Source organism: Talpa occidentalis, unplaced genomic scaffold (genome assembly GCF_014898055.3).
Source record: "Talpa occidentalis isolate TD23 unplaced genomic scaffold, MPIMG_talOcc4v2.1 talOcc4.11, whole genome shotgun sequence".
NCBI classification, from domain to species: domain Eukaryota; kingdom Metazoa; phylum Chordata; class Mammalia; order Eulipotyphla; family Talpidae; genus Talpa; species Talpa occidentalis.
The window spans coordinates 46800880-46825455 of record NW_023601104.1 but is presented as its reverse complement, the minus strand read 5'-3'; the positions used below and the strand labels follow the sequence as shown (position 1 = coordinate 46825455).

At 37.7% G+C, this 24576-nt stretch overlaps 1 protein-coding gene across 2 annotated transcripts in view; it reads left to right on the top strand.

The window, feature by feature from the left end:
* The first annotated feature begins 5882 nt into the window (after positions 1–5882).
* The window catches only part of PRKD1 (protein kinase D1), a 274255-nt gene continuing 255561 nt past the window's right edge, over positions 5883–24576 (top strand). For both annotated transcript variants that reach the window (XM_037503168.2, XM_037503169.2), the window contains exon 1: positions 5883–6447. In XM_037503168.2, the coding sequence (XP_037359065.2) occupies positions 6184–6447 (264 nt within the window). In that variant the 5' untranslated portion in view covers positions 5883–6183. The remainder of the gene's footprint in view (positions 6448–24576) is intronic.

Here is a 24576-nt window from a genome sequence, read left to right as displayed (position 1 = left end):
ATATAGTAATAAGTACGTTTTAGTAATAATGCCATTTAAAATTTTTCTAAGCCAAGAAAAGCAAATTATTTTTTTAAACTATTACAACTATTTTTCCTGGTTATGTCACTAAAGAATCTGCCAGATTCTTTCCCTTAAAATGTTCATTTTCCAAATCAAGCATCAGAAACCACACACAAGAAATTTCAGCTCAGAAATATTTTTTCCAGAAAGGAACCCAAAAAATGACTTTGGATTAATTGTACCTCCCTTATTCTTACTCACTTTTGAAAATGTAGTTAGTGTTTTATAATATACACCGAATGAAAGCATATAAAATCTTACAAAATGACATGTACTAAAGACATGTACTGATGACATGTACTAAATTAGATTATGGAATATTATCAGTTAATGGGATATATTAGATATTCATGGTTGGAAAATTTTGGCTATGACAACAAATAAGATCTAATAAGAACATAAAGTTTTTATCCCTGAAATCCAGAGGCCTTGAAAATAGTATGAGAAGAATTGCATCTTTATTTGTTAAAAAGAAATAGATAATGGATTCTGAATTTGAATGTTGGATTGACTTAATAAAAGCTGGTATACACAATTAGAGTTGGCTGCTCTAAGCAATGGCCCTTTGAATATATTGAAGTCCAAGGAAAACAATGTTTCAACTGTTTTCTACATGGGAACTAAGCAAATTTTATAACTTGGAGCCAGCAGTTCTTATAAGAACAGCAGAGTCACAGTTATTACTGTCCATGAAGAAATAATATTTAGGGAATGAAGTCTAAAAAAAAAAAAACATGGTATAAAACAGAAATGTAACTATAGATATTTTGCACGTGTAGATAGGTAAAAGTTTCAACAGTTTGGAATAAAAACTTTTGAAATTCACTTATGACTTTAAAATTAAAGAAAACCAGATTTAATAATATTATTAAAAATGTAAAAGCAAACACTGGAAACTGGACCTATTTCTTCTTACCCCTTGAATATAAGGGCAAATAAAATTGTGAGCCAATAGCTAAGTCACTGACTTTTATAGAAAAAAAAATTAGTCTAGAAATCAATACACTTTCAGAGAGCTCCCAAATTGATTAAAAGACTTAAAAAACAAAATAATAGTAAGGGTAAAAACAGAAAATAAAAACAAAAAATGGGTATTTTTCTGTTCTCAGATTAGGGAATGACTTTCTAGGCAATGTAAACAAAGACAGAGAAAGATAGTTACAGTGCAGTGTGAAAGACGTAACTCCATACAAAATTAAAAACCAGTGACAAAGCTTTTGCCTTTATATATAGCAAAGGAGTAACATATATAACAACAATCTCTTATTAATAAGGAGAAAAGGAAAGTTTCCGTATATAAATGTTTCAGCATGCAAAATGTAACATTTAAAATTAAAAAAAAGATCAATAAGCATACTAAAATGTTTAGCCTTAAATAAATAAAAATTAAAGTGAAAATTTCAATATTTGCATATAAATTAATTATTCAGGGGGAGGGTTTTTAAAAACTCACTATTTTTTTTTAAGTTATACACAGTTTATTTTTTTTATTCATATTTTTCCATATATCTCTCAAGAACTAATTGAGAACATTGCTATTTTTTTAATAATAAATTTTATTTTTATATTCCCCATACAATTGCAACCCCCCATTTTGATCCCAATCCCTCCCCTTCCGCCCCCCACCCCCCAAAAAGTGTCTCTGGTTCATAGTTTTTCATTGATTTTGATTTTCACTTTCTTATAGTTATTCATTTTCCTGGTCCCTTATTTAAGTTTTCTAGATTCCTGCTATGAGTGAGACCATCCGGTATTTTTCTTTTTCTTTCTGGCTTATTTCGCTGAGCATGATCCCTTCCAGCGCCATCCATGTTGCTGCAAATTGCATGTGTTTATCTTTTTTGAATGCTGAAAAACTCACTACTCTTATATGTAGCTAATGCCTGTTGTTTTCAGCTTAATGTAATCTTTATTTTTACTTATTCTTGCTCATTTAATTTATGTCTATTTTTGTTGATTCACTTTGCCAAGTTGCACTCATTCAGAATTTAAAACAAGTCATCCTGGTCTCTGAGTTTATTTCTCACCTGGGCCATTTGAGATCTTATCTTTGAAGGCTTGTCTACCAGGGCCACCTGTAATTTTAGAGGCCTCGGACCCTTTTATTATACCTGTTTTTCTTTGAATTTTTGAAATCTTTGTTAGAGAGCAAATCAGTTTTTCTTCTTGCAGAAAATTAAATTTAAAAGTTTACTTTCCTTTTTCCTTTTCCATAAAATTATCAGCAATATATGGCAACATTTTGTCACATACTCAGGTTTTAGCAGATTTTTGACAGATGTCTATATGGCTGTTGTCTCCATTAGGACCTTCCTTTCCTGACGTGCTGGTTTTGTAGACTTATCCTTATTTAACCTGATCTTACAGACTACCATTTATGTATACTTTTAAACAAACAATATATTATACATATATATAATGTGCATTAATCATTCCATCCATCCATTTACCCACCCATCCATCATCTTTATCCTGATGCATATGACTGTTAGCATTCAATTATATAAAAAGAACATCCTGAAAATTTATTTTATCCTTTAAATTTCTCATTTCCATCTTACTATATAATTTCATTGATTCTCAGTTTCTTGTATTGTGAAATGATTATACTGTGGAAATGGTCCTTTCAGCTATAGAATTACACATTTTTACTCACTTTCTCCCTTTTTATGTCCATTTCACAAAACACATAGTGTTTCTAGACTAACTTCTGTTCAAACCCGGTTACTCTCAACCCTCTTTCAGATGATTGTGAATTACTGTATACTTCCAATATTATGCATTTGCTTTTGCCATTCCTGCTCTTCTTCAAATTATCTGTTTAATTTTCTTTACCTTCAACTATTAACCTACATTCTTTTACATTTCTTGTATAGCACTCCATTTCTCAGTGCGTGTGTTCTGTGGAACACAGTTGTGTCCAATGTTAAGATATGCTGCAGGATAAACAACAACAACAAAACAAAACAAGGCTGATGCTTAAGGTAAAATATGTCTAGACAGCAGTGAGTTAAAAAGGAGTAAAACTGTAAAGGTCTTCTCTGTGCCTTTAAATGCTAATTTGTACTGTGAATTTAAAAAGCTAGTAGCATGAAATACTAGAGGCCCTCTTTCTCTAGAGATCTCATTTAATTTTACTTTGAAACATCTTCTCCATGCCTATGATTTCCAAATGTATTTCTGGTCTTCCTCTCTCTCTTGAGCTCTGAACACAAATACACAGTTCTACTTGTAATTTCTAAGTTGAATGTCTAATGGCATCTCAAATTCTGTATGATCAGAGCAGAAATTTTATTTTACCCCAAGTTTGCTTCCTCTCTATCTTCTCTCTTTCAGTCATCAGCAACACTATCAGGCCTATTTGCTCAGAGACTTAGGAGTCTTTCTTTCATACCTCCCCTATTCTCTTTCACCAGAAGACCTTCATTCTGCCTCTTAAATATAACCTGCATCTCTCCATTTCTTAGTATCTCTACTCCAGCCATAGTCATCTAAAACCATGAATGTTACTAGACTGGACTGCAGCAAGTCTTCCACCCTACCTGATATCTCCTCTTTGACTCTTTTCTCTTAGACACAGTAGCTAAGAGTGATGTTTTGAAAAACACTTATTGAATCTTATTACTTCCTCGGCTAAAACCTTTCAATGTTTGGCAGGCCCCAAAGAATAGAATAAAAACCCTTTACCATAGATTTCAAGATTTTGAACTATTTCCTATGTCTATCAGGGTATGATTCACTCTGATCTTCTTAAGGCTATTCCCCACTCCTTGCCATCATCCAGGTTTTGGCTCAGATATAAACTCAGTGAAATTTTCTTTCATCCCTAATTCAAAGTTCTTCATCTTTCCCCAAAGTCACTTTTGTCACCATGACACTATTCTTATTTATTAAAATAATGGTTGTCAGAAATAATCTTATCTACTGTTTTCCTACTCCCCTTCCCCCCACCCCTTTTTGAACATGATCTATTGTGACAGGGCCTCATCGACCTTCACAGCTGTATACCTGGTGCCAATATAGTATGTGGCAGAGAGAAGTCCTCCACATTGTTGTAGTATCCACAAAGCACAAATGTCTTCAGTTTTCCTGAATCTCAGGCAATACTAGATTTTTGTAAATCTTCTATAAACTTACCAGCAAACTATTTTTCTGGTAATAGGAAATTGTTGGAATATTTACTTTATTCCAACTTTAAAAGAAACTGTAATACATTTTTTGGCATTAAAAACCCCCCTAGAGAATTTAGAGGGCACTGCATCAAGAATAATTCCACAATCCTCTTAGTTTAGCTGAATTTGGTACACTAGGAAACGACACTCTACCATGGATAAAGAGAACTACTTCATAAGTGAAGTAAGCAAGGAAAATGCCAGTGCGCACAAGTAGAATTCATCATACCATCAAATCCAGGGAGAACAAATTCAAATGCTTTCTAGAACAGCAAATTTTACGGTGTCATTGGGGACACTGAAAGTTCCATTAGTTTCCCTGAGAAAATGGCTTCATGAGCAAACTACCTTGATTGCTGTCATGGGCCAGGAACAGAGGTGATGACTAGATAAATAAATAAGCAGCCAAACAAGTAAAAATAGAATAGAATAAAATAAAACAAAATGTAACTGACTACAAAATAAAACATACATAATGGTTTTCTTGGGTGTGTGTGTTTCTGTGTGTGATCTGTATGTGCTTGTGTAAGGAGAAGGACTAGGGAAGTGAGTAGCAGGAATGGCAACATAATTTGCCTGGCCCATACCAAAATGAACAGAATTATCCTATTGCCAAGAGGATGGCAGGAGACCATTGTGGAAGGGTATTACATTGAGCGTGGGCTGGGCCCTTGCACAACTACACACTCTCGAAGCCTGCCCTGGTGGAAGATTAGAATTCATCTCCAAACACTAGGAAGCATTTCCCCCAAATAACAATAGCAACAACAAAAAACAACTCTAGAAAATAAATCACCTCCAAGGTGGTGCTAGTGGTGGTAGTGGCGCTGGGTGGAGCTGGGAGCTCCACTTCTCCAAAGCAGACTTTGGAGTGACAGAAGAGGAAGAAACAGTTTCTGAGGCTCCAGCAGTAGAAGCTACAGACAGAGAAAAAGGTAAAGGGAAAGAGGCCGCACCAGACGTTCTTCCTGCCTTTCTGTAGACAATGCCTTTTCTTTCCAAAGAGACTACCCTGATTTCAGCCACCTGTGTGTGGAGTCTTGGGCGCTGCGGTGGAGCAGACGTTGGGGGGTGGCTACCAGGGCGTGTCAGAGAGGCAAGAAAAGTAGAGGCAGTTTTAAACACCTCTCCGTGGACTGACTCCCCACTGTGACAACAAACCCGAGGGCTCTTAGAAGGTGCTGGGATGCACGTGGGCACCCGAGGACCCTCTATTTTCGGGTCACCTCGCGGGCAGGAGCGCGCAGTCCTCGGGCCTTTGCAGGAGGCGGCGGGCACCGCGGGCACCGGGAAGGTTGCGGCCCGGGGCAGCGGGTTGGAGGAGGCGCGTCCCGGCCCCTCCCCTCCTCGGGCGGGCCGCAGTCCAGGGGAGACGAGAGTCCTCCTGGGGAGAGGACGGGCGAGCCCCCAGAGGCTGCTTGAACCCCGCCGCTGGGTCCTGTCCGGCTCGGAGAGGCTCAGCCCCGGAGTCCGAGCGCAGCGGGCAGCGCCCGGGCACCCTGCGGCCACTGCGGCCGCGCCTCCCGCGCCTCCTGCGGCGGCGGCCACCGCCGGGTGGTGTCTCCGAGCGCCCGCCCCCAGCTCCCCTTCCCCGCCCCTCGCGCCCCCTTCCCCGCCCCCGCCGGCGCCCGGGCCGCGCTGACCCGCCGCCCCGTCCCTCCAGGCGCGCCGCGGCGGCTGCTCCTCGGCGGCGGCGCCTCCCCCGCGCGGCGCCCGCGCTCCCGGCGGCGCAGCCCTCCCGCCTCGGCCATCTTCCTCCCCCTCCCCTCGCCAGGCTCCCCCTCCGCTCCCCCCGCGCGGGGACTTTTCCGGAAAGTTTTTATTTTCCGCCTCAGCTCCGGGAGAAAGAAGCTCCTGGCCCCGCGGCAGCAAAACTTTTCGGCTGTCGCGCCGTCGACCGCCGCCCTCGGCTGCCCGGCCCCGCGGCCCGCGCGCGCTCCGCCGAGCGATGAGCGCCCCTCCGGCCCTGCGGCCGCCCAGCCCGCTGCTGCCCGTGGCGGCCGCCGCAGCCGCTGCGGCCGCCGCGCTGGTGCCTGGGTCGGGGCCAGGGCCCGCGCCGTTCCTGGCTTCCGTCGCGGCGCCGGCCGGGGGCATCTCGTTCCATCTGCAGATCGGCCTGAGCCGCGAGCCGGTGCTGCTGCTGCAGGACTCGTCCGGGGACTACAGCCTGGCGCACGTCCGCGAGATGGCTTGCTCCATCGTCGACCAGAAGGTAAGGCGCAGCGCGGCTGGAGCCGGCGCCTCCCCGGCGCGCTGGGCGCACTGCCCGCCCGCGCCCCGCGCCCCGCGCCCCGCGCCCCGCGCCCCGCGCCCCGCGCCCCGCGCCCCGCGCCCCGCGCCCCGCGCCCCGCGCCCCGCGCCCCGCGCCCCGCGCCAACTTTCCCGCGCCAGGGACTCGGCCCCCAGCCCGCCTCGCCCGCACTCCGGCGGGGGTTGGGCACCGGCGGGGGGCCGGACGTCCGCACCCCGCACTCATAGTTGTGCCCTCGCCCCATCTTCATGTATTTCTCGGTCTTCCTTCGGCCTGCGTCTCTTCCCCGGTTTCCACCCCTCTCAGGACATTGCCAGGTATCTTGCCTCTCCCTCCACTTAAGCTTTCCCGGCTCTTTCTTTTCTCTGGACCTGGACCGGCTCATTCCTGGCACCGGAATCCTTCTTCCTGCACCGGAGCTCCCCCCCACCCCACCCCCGCCCTCCCGTCCCCACAGGCTCTGCACGGTTTCAGCACCACTCCCTTCCTCTTCAGACCCTTTCCCAGCTCAGGTTGATGCTGAGGCGTTCCTGGAGTGATGTGGAAATTCGGAATTTCTCACCTGCCAAATAAGCTTTAAGAGAGGGTGATTGACACAGCTGTGGAAACAACTGAGCGGGCCACAGCTGCCCACCTCCTTGACATCTTTTAGTGCCACCTCTTTGTGAATACAGGAACGCGTTTTGCAGCGGTACAGTCTGAAAGTTGAAACTTCTTTTCTTCCTGGAGCGCTGAAAGTGGGGCCTTGAAGTGGGGGGTGAGGGGCGTTCGGGCTTTTAGATGGTGGGGTTACTTCCCAGGAGCACCCTAAGGATGACTGTGCCCTTACGTTCGAGCTGTGGGACTCTGGACAGCGGCCACCAAAGGCAGGTTTAGAAAGTGCCGTTATCCTGGGTCAGGCCACTGTTAGCGGTGCAGTTCCGAATTTCAGGTTCTCTCTGTAGCTGTCCAGAGGAATGTTGCATGGAAGGAGGTGATAAAAAGTGGAAAGGCAGAGGGAACCATGGCACCGATCTTCTTAGTATAAATAGCCAGGATTAGGGGGTGGAGTCAGGTTCTAAAGGTGATAAATTTCAACCCTAGAGAACTGGCCAGTACTTGCCTTCTGATGATCACCTGAATAAACATGACTTGCTTTCTTTAAACTATTTGAAAGAGAGTTTGCTAAACTGAGTGGTGTGAATTGTGGCTTTGATCACAAAGGTAGTAGAAAAATCCCAAGAGAAAACTCGCTAATTTACCAAGTTGTAAAAGTTCTGGAGGCCAGACTAAGATAACAATGAGTGCCAGAGATTTTTGTTTATTGAATGGAGTGACATTTTTTCTTTCTTTTTAGAAATTAGTTTTTACTTTAGTATTTGACACTGTATATGATTAAGTGGCGTCAGTTCACACGTCTCAGATGTATATTACCACACCATGCTCACCGCCAAGGTACCCATGGTGGAGTGACATTTATGTTTCACTGAAATCAGTTTTTTTCAGCTTCTTGTTGTAAATGGCAAATTTTGTCTGATTCTGTTACAAGTCATACCGTGTGCCTCATCACCAAGATTATGGAATGTCTCTTACAGGTGAATAAGAGCACTTTCCTAGGCATTGAAAGTTTCCTAACTGGAAATTATAATCTCTAACAATCTCCTGCAGGCTGCAGTCCAGTTTATTAAAAAGCAATCCTGGATAAGCATATAAACAATGTGTAATAAAATTTCTCAGTGAGCTAGTGCAGTTGTATAGAATTTTAACTGAACCTAAATTCTAGAACAAATAAAAGAGTTGCAGGGAATATTCAAATTGGGTCAAATTAATATCCAGAGGCTTTGTCTTCAACTTGCATTAAACCTAACACACACACACACACACACACACACGCACGCACGCAATAGGATAGGGAGAGACATGTATGGTTTAAGAGATTTGGGACATTGATATTGAATGGAGAATGAATTCCACTTATCTCAGTAGCTACCATAAGGGATGTTATATGGAGGCGGGGATATGAATGCATAAGGAGAAAGCCAAACAAGCACCTATGGAGCACAGCAGGACTTAGGTAATGAATAAGGTATATAGAGACAGTACAATTATGAAAAGGCCTTGAAGTTAAAATGAACTCAGATAGATGTAAGCCTCAGTAATCTTTGACACAGATATCAAACCAAGGACATTTGAAAGATGGATTTGCTGTGTGGAGAATGTTTTAGAATACCAAAAATATTATGGCAGAGAGAAAACTGGAGTTCAGTCATGGACTAGTTGAGACCTGAGGCATAACTCTGGAAAAGAGACTTGGAAGAATACTGGAAAGAGAAAATTATCAGCTCTGGGATTGATTTCTAGAGGAAATCCTCCTTCTCCTCTTTCTTTTTTTAAATTTACTCTAGTAGGTCTTCTGTCTCTAAAATAATTTTTGCAAAGCTTTATTTTAATTTATTTATGCATCCAAGAACTGGTGTATAGGCCAGAGGTGCAGGGAGGGTGAGAGGATTTACTAGAGACAGAGTGGGGAGCAGAATAGGTAGATCTGCTGAAATACACTGCTGAAGGGAGCAGCGGGAGAGACAGGAGAGGTCTGCTGTGTCATGTGGGTTAGCTCCCTGGCCAGGGATAGAACTCATGCCATAGTGGCTGGTGATAGCTAGGTAGTACTGAGACTAAACCCCTTGTGCCACCAGGGAGGCCCTGTAAAAGAAAAATTTGATGTTTTGCTGTTTGGGATAGCTGAGGTAAAGATCATAGCTACACTTTTCTTAACAAGTTATGGCAAAGTGAGAGTTAGATTAAGAGATGTGAACTTGAGAGTTATTTATGTAAAAATACTGTAATTAAATATCTACTAGATGGTGAGTCTGGAAAGGGAATTTCCTGCCTGCCTGCCTCTCTGACTATCTTCTTTGTGACATCTCTCTTGTGATACATTATCACCCAGCAGAAACAAGGTTAGGAGGGTTGAATATCCATCACAGGGCAGCAGGTATCTCTTTAATTTATGACAACAGAATGGCAGAGACAGTCAGTCAGGGTGGAGTTAAACAAGTGCAAGGAGGACAGTTTTATTTCAGGTTTTCTTGAAGTGTTTTCTAAAGATATCACCTGTGAGGAAGCAGGACAGGCGTGCAGGTGATAGAAAGGGAGAGGGGGAAAGGTGTGTTGCTGGGGGCGGGGTGGGGGAGAGAGAGAGAGGAGGAGAAGAGAGGAGAGAGAACTGAGAGTTTAAAGTCATTAACAATTTACTATGTAGATAGGAATCTTGTTGAGCTTTTAACAGAAGGGTCTTCTGATTTTCTGACTCCTCCTTCGTCAATGTTTTTATAATGTGTTAAGGGGGGGGTTACATCCAATATGTTTGCTAGTTCCTCACTGTGAGCAAATATCAAACTAAAATCTTAGGAAATATTAGCTGACAATTCAGTTTATTTCATGGGACATTTTCTGTGGGATGAGCAGTTGAGTTGTGCAGGACTAAATAAGACATTCTGCCCCTGAGTAACTCATCTTTAAGTTGTTGTTGTTAATTTAGAATTTAGGGTAAGTTTGCTTGAATTTCGTAGATTCAGAAAGTGCAGACATGATCGTACTGAACATTTCTAATGGGAATTCAACAAAAATATTTTTAGATAGATGTGACCCTAAGTAAATACTGATTATTTAGCTGAAGAATTAAAAAATTTAGCTATGCTACTTTGTATGTAACAAATTATGAATATATAAGAGATTATTAATACCCTCTTTTTTGGAAGTGTTGGTCCAAGGTTTTATTTACATTATGCTTTTTTCTTTACTTTGTTACCATGTAACCTTGAAGCTTGCTTGTTTATAAAGACATATGTTCTTTTAGTTAGTAGAGGGTGTAAAAAAAGTAATTGAAATACTGTTGCTTCATTACTTTCTGCAATGAAACTTGAATATATAGACTAGGAAGGGATTGTTTTGAAGAAGGAGATAGTATTTCAAGGGAAGAATAAGTTTGGTTTCATACCTTATCATCTATCTGTGAGATTTTTCTGCCTGTCTAGATAAACACACACACACACACACACACACACACACACAGTATTTGTTTTTTTGTTTTTTTTTTTTTTAAGCAAACAGTATTAATTTAGGAATGTAGAATGCAATTAATACAACTGTCTGTCTGTTCATTCCGGCTCTTATTAGAAAGACAACTCATGTTTTCCTTTTAAATTTACTTAAATGGAGTAATAACACTAATAAGACTCCTGGCATAGAGGTTCACTTTGCAAAGTCATTTATGTCACCAGAGAAGCTACAGAATGAGATTTTATAGATGACACTTTACTAAAGGGATAACAAAGGTTAGTATCTTGGTTTGAGAGCAGTTTTGCTTTGCTTATAATTGTTTCACTTTCCTAACTATAAACTTTTTTTTAACCAACGTACGCCATTTTTACCTTTATTCTTAGTTTTAGCCCCTATACTATTAGATTGAGAAAGCTGGAAATAATTACTGCTTGTCCAACCCAACATAAGTGGACCAACAAAATCCTTTTAAACTAGTGGTCACCTTTGTGTCTTAGGTACATAATTATTCATCTAATATTATAGCTCACATGTTTATAGTTGTATGTTTATTGATTCCTGATTTAATGATGACATGTAGGATTTGTCATTTATTTTATTTTAGTGATTTTTAAGTGATATAACTTTACTACTATATATTTTAAAGTTTAGATTTCTTTATTGTATAATAGAACTGTATCTTGATGTATAATGGTTTTCTATATATCTATATATGTGTAAGACATAAAAGTATATTACCTATCTAAATGTGTTCTGAAACATTTTTAAAAGCCTAATTCACAGCCTCAAGATTCTGAAGTATTGTTTCATATTTTATATTGTAGACTGCAAAAAGTAGGGTGTCATTATGTATCCTATCCCATAATCCAAAAGAAAAAAACTCTGCTTTATAATTTTTCATCAGTACACAGAACTGGAAGCTTTTTCTTATAGGTGTGTACTATTTAAGTTTTACAAAGAGAATACCCTTTGATTCTGCGGAGTTAGTCATTAATCCTTGTAACTTTTGGATTGGAAGAATGGTATGATTGACATTTTGATAAATAGAGTTAATTTGGGTCTTTAGAGCCAGGATTGAAATAATTTTCTGTAAAAACTATAGTGTGTGTGTCTGTGGAGTGAGGTTGGGAATTTGGGTGGACCTGGAAAGCTATTAATACAGTTTGAAAACTTGCCCTGTACTTGATGACTAAGTTGTCTCACACTTGAAGGCTATTTGTTCCACATCACCAGATTTCCATTATAACTATTAATGGGGATGAAACTTTGATTTTAGAGTTAGTTTCTTTCTCTCCAGGAAAATCCCCCCCCCCACCATCCCTTGTAGCCCCATCGACTCTTCCCCCTCACCCTCTCTCTTAAACTGAGGAGCTTCGCTTTGTTTATAAGTGACCTCTAGTGTTTTAAAGCATTTTACTTTGTCAGACCATGTATGTAAATTCCAATATTTGTCTGTCCTTATGACTTGTTTTATTACACATAATTCCCTCAAACTTCTTCCATTCTGCTGTAAAATTTCATCTTTTCTTATGATTGAATAGTGTTCCATAGTGGGATTATACCACATCTATTTCATCCAATCTTCAATGGTGTTTTCTTTCTGTTTTTATGGTGAGAAGATTGTATGTAGGTCCTCCTCAATTTGTGTGTGAATGAGTTAATGACTTTCTTAGACAACCTAAATTTGTAGCCTATAAATATATGGTTGTGAGTTATTTAAGATTTCTTTGAGGATTAAAGATAATGCATATAAAAGATTAAACATGCTGCTTAGTAAATAAGTGCGAATAAATAGGATTATTGTCATGCTAACACTTTTCTAACATACCGTCTTGTTAACAAAAGAAATATATACTTTATTATCTTATTCTCATTGTAATATATACTTAAACGTGTAGTAGTAAAAGAACAATATGGGTATAAGGCCCAGGTGATATTATTTTATCTCTGTCCTCTGTAACAAGGAAAATCTTAGGAATGGCTGCATTTTGAAATTGCCTTTCAAATCTCATCCCCTCAGAGTTCCGTAATTTGATTATTGCTAAGTGAAAAACACTGAGCTGGTAAAAGTAACATGTATCTTCATTGCTTTTTATTATTTTTGACAAGAGGTTGATTGAATTCGTTTTCAATTATAAGTGTAACTCCAGTTATATTTCATTTGATAGCAAGGGGAAATAAAAATATGTCTAAAGGTACAACATTTAGCAACATAGTGATTCTCAGTTCTGGTCCTGAAGACCAAAATCAAAATTCCTTTGCAAATTAGCCCTTGGTATGAGCATGAAGGCACTTGGAAATAACTTAGGTGGATATCAAGGGGTTGTTCGCTAAATTGTTATATCTGATGAATAGGTAATATAATACAGTTGTCTGTGCACATACAGAGGTGTTATGTTGGGATGAGAGGCTATTTATTGAGAAATAATTGATTTAGCTATTTTACTAAGCCAAGCACAAATCCTTTCACAAACTACCACTTACTTTTCTTGGAAGTCCATGCCCCATTATAAAACATTTATACCACTTCAGACAGTAATTTTCATCCATCTGTTAAAGAAAATTGGAATCTATAATAGCATGAAAGAGTTGTGTGTGTGTGTGTGTGTGTGTATGTTAGACTGGAATCATTGAATGACCTCTCAGTCTGTATACTAAGAAACTGTAAGATGATTAAGAGGTCAATAGTAGGGCTGATCTCATATTGATTAGTAATGGTTAAAATACAGTTGGAAGGAATTGATGATGTATGAATTCATTGTTTTATTTGTATGTTTGTTTACTTTGTTTCTGTGTGCTGGGGGTAACTAATCTTTTTGACCTCTGACCTCTGATAGTCACCTTGATTCATCTTTCACCAGAATGTGAAGACAGGTAAAAATAGAGAATGTTTCTAAAGATAGTACTTGATTTAATTTCCCCAATATTATTCTTGAAAATGAGATTTCAGGGCCTCCCTGGTGGCACAGGTGGTTTAGCACCGCACTGTGAAGCTGTCCACAGCCTCTGCAGTGCGGGTTCAATCCTGGCTGGCCAGCGAGAATCTCACATGGCGCAGCAGACATCTCCTGTAGGGCCGGCTGCTCCCCTCAGCAGTGTGTTTCATCAGCCTGCCTGTTCTGTTCCCCGCTCTGTCTCTGATGAATCCTCTCACCCTCCTGCACATCTGGCCTGTACCCTGGTTCTTGTATAAATAAATAAATCTTTAAAAGAAAAAAGAAAATGAGATTTCAGTTTCTTAAATATTTCCTTAATATTGTAATATATTAGAGCAACACAAAACAACAAGGGGAAAAACACCAATTTTTCTCCTTCTATTGAAAAAATTTAGATGCGGAGAAAATGGTTATTTTGTTCACATATATTTAAATTTCTTTTCCATGCACAAGAATATGTGAAATTTCCCCCAGGAATCCCTCTCATACTGTCAACCAAATATTTTTGTACCATTAAAAACCGATAATGACAGCACCACTTGAAGTTAGTTGGCAGCAGAGAAACCCACATTATGTCGTTTCCTACTCTGTCTTTCTAGTCTCACACAAAAACCAGAAAATTAAATAAACAAAGACTTCAATGGCAAGGTCACCATGGCCATTATGCAATATCACATAATTTAGAATGTTATAAAGGTAAGAATAGGCATAAAAACACTACATATCGAGACACAATTATGCCTGTCCAAATTTGCAGTTTCCTGCATAGAAGTCTCTTCCAAAGTTGCAAAAAGGTTTTATTTGACTAAAACTAGACAGTTGATAGAGCAGCTTAGCAATGTTGGCAAATACAAAGATTAGATTTTAAAATATGCAATCTTGCAGGATTTTTGTCCAACTTAGTTTAGTGGAAAAAAAAAATCCTGTACCCTTCATTGGTTCATTGGCTTCTATTCTGACTAAGCCATTGATCAATGAGGAACTTTTTGAATTCACTCTTTCTATTTTGGCACAATGTCAAGAATATTTGATTGCCTTTCTCCCTATTGTCAGAACTTTTTTTTTCACATATGTATCATGAAATGAATGAAATGTGAGTGTGATAGTGAAAATATGAGCAAGAGATATGAATGTACATAGCAAATGGTATTTTTGATAGTCTGAAGCTTTGTGGTTTAGAGAATGTTTTTGTTTACCATTTTATTACCAGTAAATTTAACTAACTTATTTTGGTAAAAAAGAAAAAAATATTATATGTTACCTTTTTTGATTCAGGTTGGTGGAAATATGAAATTTTATACTTGAGAAGGCTGAAACTTGCTTCAGTTTACATAGTCACAAAATAATGCTGATAAGATCCAAATAAAAGAGTTTTAAATATGTGAAATAAATATCTATTTACTTTTTCATAAACAGTGGAATAAAAAGAATCTGAATATAATCAGTGTGATGAATCACTGACAAAAAAAAATTTCCACATAAAATAAAACAGCAATTTATTCAAATGTAAAATCCATATACTCTTTGATAAGTCTTTGGTAAAAGGTTTCAGTTGACTTTAAGAATATTTTGTTTGCGGGTTTTATTCAGCTTTATTTATGTTGATGTAAATTTCTAACTTCCTAAAGAAGCAAAATATTTTCCACTAATCATTAATAAAGATTGAACCATTAGGTTAAAAAAGTTTATAAAGATTTTCAAATTGTCAATATTGAACATGCCAAAAAATCAAAACCTTTTCTTGGTTGTCTAAATCAGTCATACTAATGATATAATAACTGCTGGATAATTATGGAACTATCACCGTGTTTTGAATGGATAACTATACCCAGAGAGAGTTCAGGTGCTTGAATTATATTTCAGGTAACTTAACTGATTGACAATTTGGTCTATATCTTGATATATAAAGCTGCAAGTAAGAACTTGTGTGACCAACAGAATTATACTTATGTGATTGGTGAATTCAGTTAGATCCTCAGAATAGTAACACCAGAGGTCAAGACAAGACTGCTTGATCACGAAGCAATGTTCTAGGGCAAACTGATCTAGCTTTTGCCTTTGTCAGAGGCCAGAAAGAGTAGGGAGAATGATTGGGGAAGAAGTGGCAGTTAAGCTGTGGTGATGGCTGTAAATCAGTGTGGTGAGTCGACCTGCAAGGGTACAATTTGCAAGGCTTGTGGGATTATGAGGTCAGTGGCACTTGGGGCCAGAAACAATCAGTGGTGGTGAAGCCCTGACCTGTGAATTGAGTCAGGCAGGAATGTCCCTACTCGATAAGTAATGAATATGAGTGAAGAGAGGTTTAGGAGGTATTTATCTATTTATTTATCTATTTATTTATTTATTACAAGTGGAGCAGACCTCTTTGCACGTTATCTGGGTTTTGGTTTACATAATTCCATGGTCTTAAGGTAATAATGGCCCACAGAAGGGAGCCCCCAGAAGCAAATCCTTCTTGATATTACTCTGTAATGCCTGTCTATATCTCAGCTTCTTTTCATTTGTCATCTTTTCATCTCTAACTTGCTCTTTGCAATAGTCATTTATCTCCATTTGGATAAGGAAACTAAGGGCCAGAGAGGTTAAATCATTTACCCCAAATCACATAACTTCTAAGTAAAAATTAAACCCACCCCTATACTTTGTTCACTTTAGCTAATCTTAGGAACAGAGAGGACTATTGTCTATATATCTGTATAGAGTTTGGAATTATCAGCTTGTATTGGGGGGAAATGCTCTATTATGTTGGCTTAAAAATACTTTAAAATGCTTCAGCTTTGACAGTATGTTATTACTTCTTATACATTAGTTACAGTTATTCCTTAGTTTGGAAGGTTTCTCTTACCTGGCCTTCATATGCTAGTGGTCAGCTAGAATTCTAGTCATTTTAGAGGACACCACTTCACAGTCTCTCTCATTGGTGGCAAGATTTCCCCCCCAGGTATTGGTAATTAACATAGTGAATGTTAGAAATAGACTCTCAAAGGCTCAAAATGCATGCACATTTAAAGATAAAAGCAGAATTACATTTAGAATTTATCTCATAAAAAGAGTTAGCAGATTGCATGTATTAACGATGTCACTTTAAGTGATGTTTCTAACGAGTCTCAAGCTAAAAACAAAACAAATAAAAAACTTCTTTGGTTAGAATGTTATCCTTTTTGACCAAAAGTTTCTGTATAACCTAAGATGAAAAAACAACCAATATTTAGAATTGATTTCTTAAACCAATTAAATACCTCTCATTTGGAATTTAGTATCTAGTAACTTTTGCTCAATTTTCTCCATCCAATCAATGTAAAATAAGTTACTGTGATAAATATGTAGTGTTTTTAATCAAACAACAAATATTTTTTCTTATTCTGGTAGTTCATCCAACTCTTATTAATTCAAATAGGTATAGGGAAAGGCCTACCTTGAGGCTTAACATCCCTGGCACCTATCACAAAGGCAAAATACTCTGACATGCAGAGGGATGACATTATCATAGTTTCAAGATAATCATAGGATCATATTATAATCTACACTGTAGATAAAATATAGCATGGTTGGGGTGGAAACACATACACACACATACATACACACATGCCTCTGATTACTTAGAATACTTGTTTTATATTTTAAAAAATAAGTGAGCAATTAAGAAAATGAAATTTTTAAAAATTGTATTGTCCCACAATAACAACTGTAGTCTGTAGGTGGTATTTTCTTAAGATGTTCATAGACAAAACTTAGATAAAGCAAATATATGTTATACCTGTTTCTGTTCCCTTGGTTTCTGTTGATGAATATGCTGTTGAAATAATGTTGAGAATTAAGGATCAGAAATAATAATGTTGAATATTCCAGCTTCTGAAAAATAAAATGCAAGTCAATGACTCTAAAACCACTTGACAAGGAACTTGATTTTGTGTAATTATTTCTGCTTAGAATTATCCTCACAAGGAAAATGATAATTTTTATACTTCAATTAAATACTTGTTTTCCTTTTATTTTGGAAATTACAAAATTGCCACCTTTGATAGGCTGAATAATTATCTGCAAAGATGTCCATATCTTAAACCCTGGGCCTGTGAATGTTACTTTAGATGGCAGAAGCAACTTTGAAGATGTAATTAAGGATTTTGAGATGGGTCCCAGATGGGCCCAAGCCAATCTCTGTGAGTCCTTAAAAGTAGAGAATCTTCCTGGTTAGGTCAGACAGATAGGTGAGACTGAAAAGCAGGAGGGATGTCAGGCACAAAAGGGAATTGATCTCCTGTTTTTGATTGAAAATGGAAGAAATGGGCAAAGGGCCAGGGATTACTGGGCTTCTTGAAAAAGGGAAACGTGAGGAATTAGAGTCATGGTGTAAGGATATGACAACAAGAGCAAAAGGTTGGAGTGATGCAGGAAAGGGTCAAGCTGGAAGCTGAAAAAGACAAGAAAAATTTTCCTTTAGTGTTCTCAGAAGGAATCACACCTTGCCTTTGCCCATGGAAAATAATTTCATACTTCTGATCTCCAGACCTGTAAGAGAATAAATTTGTGTTTTTTAAAGCCACTAAATTTATGGTAGTTTATTACAGGAGCAGCAGGGAACTAATATGCCACATTCACTGCAGAAAAGGTGAGAAATTCAGATAAGTCTCCAACAGAGTTAAGTGCAATTAACATTTTGGTGAATGTCTTATCAGATTTTTTTTTCTACCAGTAAATATGCTCATCATAACTTGCCCATGGTTTTATTTGCTCTTTTCATTTGGTACTCTGTCTCTTTATGTCGTCTTAAAATATAAAATGTTCAGTGCCCTTGGGGATAATTTTTGTGTGAAGGAAGGACTTTTCAGATATTTACTGAATTTAGAATTTACTATTCCAGTTATTAACATTACAGGTTCAGATGTTACCTTTAATTTTATAGTGCAGTTAATAAATATTTTAAGTCTGGCAGATTTTGACAATCACATTTAAGGACCTTTGAAGAATTACCAGTATTCTTTACGAATCCAATTCTTTAGGTACTTTCAAACATTTTAAATTGTATTTCTAAATGTGACATATTTGATTTCCCATTTCCTTTAACTACTACAATTACCTGCTTGATAAGTCTTTTTTGTGTTCTTAAGGAATTCTTATACATCTAATAAATGAAACAGATATGTAAGCATGGTAATGTTTAAGTTCTTAAATGTTTTAATACTACACACCTAAGTTGAATTTAATTGCTTCATTATGTGTATGTTATATGCACAAAGGTTTTTATGTTATGATTTTGATTTTCTTAAACTTCTCAAATATTCCCATGTTTGAAAGATGCTTTTTCACTCAGGAAATAATGATGAAATCCCATGTGATATGTAAGGTTCCCATTCCCTTGCCTTTTAGACATTTTGCAGTTGTCTTCTTGGCTTGGTTTAGATTTCATTAACACAAGTGCTTTTAGGTGTGAGAAAGATTAGACTCTTGTTGACGGTATAGAACAATTCCATGGAACCTTGTTTTTGTCAGTGATTTCATTGCTTCGAGGGATTAATCATGTATCCCATCTTTGTAGATTCAACTTATATATTATTTCTGTGTTCTCAAAATTCTTTCAGGGTTTGTCTGACCATCTAGTCATTACTCATAAGATTGCTTTTCTAACTCCTTAGCTACCCTGTAAATAAAAGAATGGCCAGTGCACTACTTTCTAGTATCTTAATAGAATGAGTACATGGATTTATCACACTATCAGTAGTCCTCTACTCTTGGTTATCTAGGATTCTTTTAACTTTTTGTTGTTTTTTTTTTTTTTAAACATTTTTATGCATTTGCCCTGGCAATTTCCCCACTTAAATATATGTTTATATTTGAACTTCTTTTGATAATGTTTGTTAATATTCTTAAGATTAATATTTAGATTATAGTTTTTAAAGAATTATACTGATTCGGGCCTCCCCTGATGGTGCAGGAGGTTGAGCGCCATGCTGTGAAGCTGTCCACAGCCTCTGCAGTGCTGGTTCAATCCTGGCTGGAAAGGGTCCCATATGGCGCTAGAGACCTCTCCTGTCATGCCCGCTGCTCCCCTCAGCAGTGTGTTTTGTCAGTCTGCCTGTTCTGTTCCCTGCTGTGTCTCTGGTGAGTCCTCTAGCCCTCATGCACGTCTGGCCTGTACCCCGGCTCTTGTATAAATAAAAAATAAATCTTTAAAAAAAAGAATTATACTGATTCTTTGCTTTTTTAAATTTGGAAAGTACAAATTCATCGGGTTTTAGTATTTTGCTGTGTATTTAAAGAGAAAAATCAGGTGAAATAAGCATTGAGATGTAGAACAAACTGTTACATTTGATAGTCAACACTTCAATCTATTATTGGGTAGGCTACATATGAAATATATCTAGCAAATTTACAGAAGTTTTATACTGAATAAATAATATGCTTAAAAATGATTACTATTTTCTGTTTTCCTACTTCTCTTTATTAAAAACTGGTCTGATATTTTCTCTATGTACCCAAATTCACTAAGGTATTTAAAAAGCTGTTTGAAAAAAATCATGCTTATAAATATTCAATAAAATTCCATGAAGCAATTTCTGGCAAGTTTCAGTTCATCCTAGTTTGCTTTTTGTTTGTTCTACTCTGTAGTGTGCTTAAAAGTTAAAGTACAAAAAAATTGATGTTTTTAAAGACATAACTATGAATGTCATCTTTTTTGACATGTCTGTTTTCCCAAAGGTCCTTTCTCTTGAAAAAGAAGCAATTGCATTGCTTATTTAATACTGTAGAACTTTCTTTGGTAATTTAGAATATATTTCCACTGAGAAAACTTTAACTCATACACTGAGTTTCAGAAACATCTTTATTGGGTGAACTAAGTAAAATTGAGTAATCTCTTGCTTATATACACCACAAGGCCAACCATCTCTACTTGTATTTTCACTCATATCTCAGGTGTCTAGAATGGTCCCTGATGCTGGATGATTTGAACAAATGATTTGACTCATTATTTTCCAGTTATGTTCCTAGAAGCAGAACCATGTGGTCAATGCATATGCAAATTAAGTATTATGTTCTCTCTGGGCTATCTGCTTTCTAGGAAGTGCTCTACCTTTGATCCATAATGGTTATTCAAAAAGTTGGTTTTTTAAAGTGAACTAACAGTGGTTTGGGAGTTAAGGTGTACTTAGAATGTTAGACTACTATTTGAGGAAACAAGCCAATATAAAACCCTGGCATTCCAGTTTCTTCTAAGTAATTGTTATTCCTCTCATCTAACTGGGCCAAGGGTTTAAAGCCAGTGAAAAGCCTTCCTGAAAACACTTTATGATAGGTCCTGAATAAATATTTGTGGAATTGAATTGAGTCTTTGGAACAAAAGGACTCTTTTGTAGCTGTTAGTAGATACCTTGTTGAAATATTATGAAAGACACAGTGTTTACTTGTCAAATCTCAGCATAATTTACCTGTAGCTTTTAAGAGCTTAATTATAGAAAAAAATAATAAAAAAACCCTGACATATGAAATATAGTGGTAGGAGAGCTGGTGATGAGAGGAAAGAATGATGACTTTGGGGGAAAATCAGAAAATAACACAAATTCAGCTAATGTTAGCTGGAAGTCCCTTTGCTTCCCACTGGCTTCTGAAGTGAATTTGAGAAACTCAGATGGAATCACAAGGAACATTCAGCAAGAGTGGCCTCCAGTGAGGAACATTTGAAATAGTTAATAGTCATTAGTTTGGCTGTTCTGATGTGAGTCAGTAGGATTACAGTTTAAAAACACTTACCTTTTCTTTGTTTCCTGCCAGTTCTTAACGTTGGTTACTTTAATTTTTACATCTCAATTACTGTGTCTTATATTTCTTATTAAGACAGATTTCCGCTTTTAAAATGATATAAACTGAGCTTATTTTATTTTATTTTTATTTATTTATTTATTTATTTATTTGTTTGTTTGTTTGTTTGTTTTATACATGCACTGGGTACAGTCAGAAGCGCGGGAGGGTGAGAGAATTCACCAGAGCCAGAGCGGGGAGCAGAGCAGGCAGAAGGACCGAAGTACACTGCTGAGGGGAGCAGTGGGCGGCAGGAGAGGTCTGCGCGCCATGTGGGACCCTCCTCTGGTGGCCGGGGAGCAGCCGGGGATGGAACCGGCGCCGTAGAGGCTGCGGGCAGCTTCGCAACCCAGCGTTCAACCGCTGCGCCACCGGGGAGGCCCAAAACTGAGCTTATTTTAAAAATACTTTTTATTCATACCTCCAATGCTTATTTATTGTATCATAGATGACAGGTGTTAAATTGTATATCTATATCTACCCATTTATATGTGTACAGTGTGGGTTTCTTATTTTCTGGGATTTTTAGTCTTTTCCTAATTAATTTTGTTTTTTCGTCTTAGTAATTTTAGCTTGACCACTCAGATTTACACCTGAGATGGTTTAAATTTTTCTACTGTTTTTATCTTTTTTCTTCATAATTTACTTTTTCATGCAGTTTTAAGCCTTCTTGAAAATTCCTAAATGCCTCAGAAATATTCATGAGTTGATTTTCTCCAGTCATAAACCTTGCTGCATGGATATCGTATTTGATTTCCCGGAGCCCTGTTGCTTTTTAACATAACATCTCATCTTTGGATAAGGATTCTGTGATCTCTCAAATACATAACCTCTATATTTTTGGGCAAGTAGTTGCATCCTAAAAGTCAGAGTATGGGTAATCTCTTGGGTCACTCCAGGGGAGGATTGGTCCCAGCCTTTGGTGATAAGCCAGGGGAGGTTGATACCTGATATCCTTCATTCATGAGAGGTCAAAAAGTAGCAATTTTGTAGCCATGTTTCTATTTAAAACTATTCTTCTGGCTACTTACTGTAAGGATGATCCTAACATTTCCTGGAAAGATTTTATGAAGTATGAAGAAGCTGTTACCTCAACCTGGATTTCCACAGTGGAATCTGTTCTTTACTGACAAATAATTGTTCAGAGTCATCAAATGGGTTTTTTATACAGGCATTTTAAAAGTAGGACTCTTGATGTACAAGAGCATTCCTCCAGTTTATTTTCTGATTATTAAGAGGCAGGGACATGGAAGACTAGAAACCCTGGAAGGAAACTTGGTCAGAGTTTAGGACTTGGCCAAGTTACAACCCTCATGATGGTGTAGTGTGACTTCCCTACCTTTTCCCTTCAAGAGCATTCTCTCTGACTTCCCCCAAGTTGTGCACTTTCATCTTGGGGGACGAGGCGGGGGGACGGGGTGGGTAGGATGCCCAACTCACACAATCAATGTAGTTGTGCACCTAGAAATCAACTTATAAAGTAATATCACTCATCTGGAAGACTCAGAGGATATTTAAATTGTCTTTAGAAAAAGTGACCATGTGTTATCAAATTATTGATTTATTGACCTTTTCTTCAAATTTATTGTCCACTTAAAATATAAATATGGTTATTTTGAGCCAATGATTTTGCACCAGAAGTAGTCAGGATTTAGATAGCATTCTTTTATACCTATTTTAATTTTAATTTGGGGTAATAAGAAATTGTTTTCAGGTTTTATGAATCTCACTTTGGCCTTTGAATCTATGGGTGAGAATTAGTTATGAGTTGATTTATTTAAACTCAGCACAAAGTCCTGATTATCCAATAAGGGACCATTGGAATAAGCATCTTATAGGTCAGCTAAAATAATAATAGCAATTACTGTTGTGATTATTATGTTTATTATCCTAGCTATTACTATGCACCAATCTTTAAAGGTCCTAGCTAGACTAACTCACATATCTAAGAGGTAGATAACTACTTTTACCCTCATTTCAAAGATGAGGAAATTGGGTCACCAAAGGAATTGTATAGGATTCCATAGGAGTGACAGAGTTGGAATTTAAATTTACGACTCCAAATTTTATGTAGTTAACTTTGTGTGTGTGTGTGCTTGTCTTTCTGTCTGTCTCTTTCACCTGAAACATTTCCAGGTGGATTAGTGAATCTGAAAAAAAACAATAGGCCCCTCTTCTTTTAAATTTGTTTTTTAATCATTTGATAATACCTTTAAGTGAGCTGGATACCTGTTACAAAGAACATGAAACAACACCCTTTTATAGAGGGGCACATTTTATTATTTGAAATTACTTGGGGCCCAAATTGGAGACTGATCCTGTCAAAAAGATTGGTACCTATATATTTTTCTAATTTTTAAATTTATTATGTTGGTAAATGTCTCTAAGCTTATAATTGGTTTAAAAGAAGCAATTGTATTATACATGTGTATTTATATATGTAAATTATTTATGTATTTGTAAAAACATATAATATGTAAAATGTATACATATTTTTTGATATGCTCATTAAGTGTATGATAAAGAGTACATTAAGTCTAATACGGTACAATGTTAGGACTTTCTTAGATACTTCATTAGATTGTCATTTTCACATTTAATTATGAACTCCATGTACTTATCACCCAGTTTTGATGATGGTAAAAACATAGCCAGTTTTGTTTCATTAATAATTAAAGCTCTTGTTCCCTAATCATTACCTCTTCATTCGGTTCTCCCCAGATTATTTTGAAGTTAAATATTAATATTTATTTTCAATTAAAAGAGGAGGATCTTCAGGATAAGTTTTGGAGAGAATTTGACATTTACAATGGTACTTTGAAGGGGGATGGCGTGTATTTAGGTGCTTTACTTTGCAATCTCCTTACATTTTCATTTTCTTGTCAGTTAGGATATGTGGGTCTCTAGTCAACTGGCAATAAAGAAAAACCATATTCCAGGGATTATACTGATAGTACTTTGTAAGCAACTAGCATCTCTCTCCTTTAAGAGAGACGACTTTTCAGATTTCCCCAGTTCTTTAAAAGTATACTCCAGAATCAAGTTCTCTTTAAAACACTGTGTACCAAAAGACATTGCATTAGCATAATTTATATTTACTTGTGTTGATGCCATTAACCCATTATTAAGTTGGTTAAATGGTGTGATACACTGCAACTCAGCTAAGGTAAAGTTCAATACATAGTTCCTTATAGTGTGCAATCTTCGTTACTAGGAACCTGGGGGGAAACTTCCTGTTAAATCTTAATTCCAAGAATAGTTCATCTCCTGAACCATCCCTATGATTTTAATCTTGTTGATAGTGTAAAGTGTGAAACTA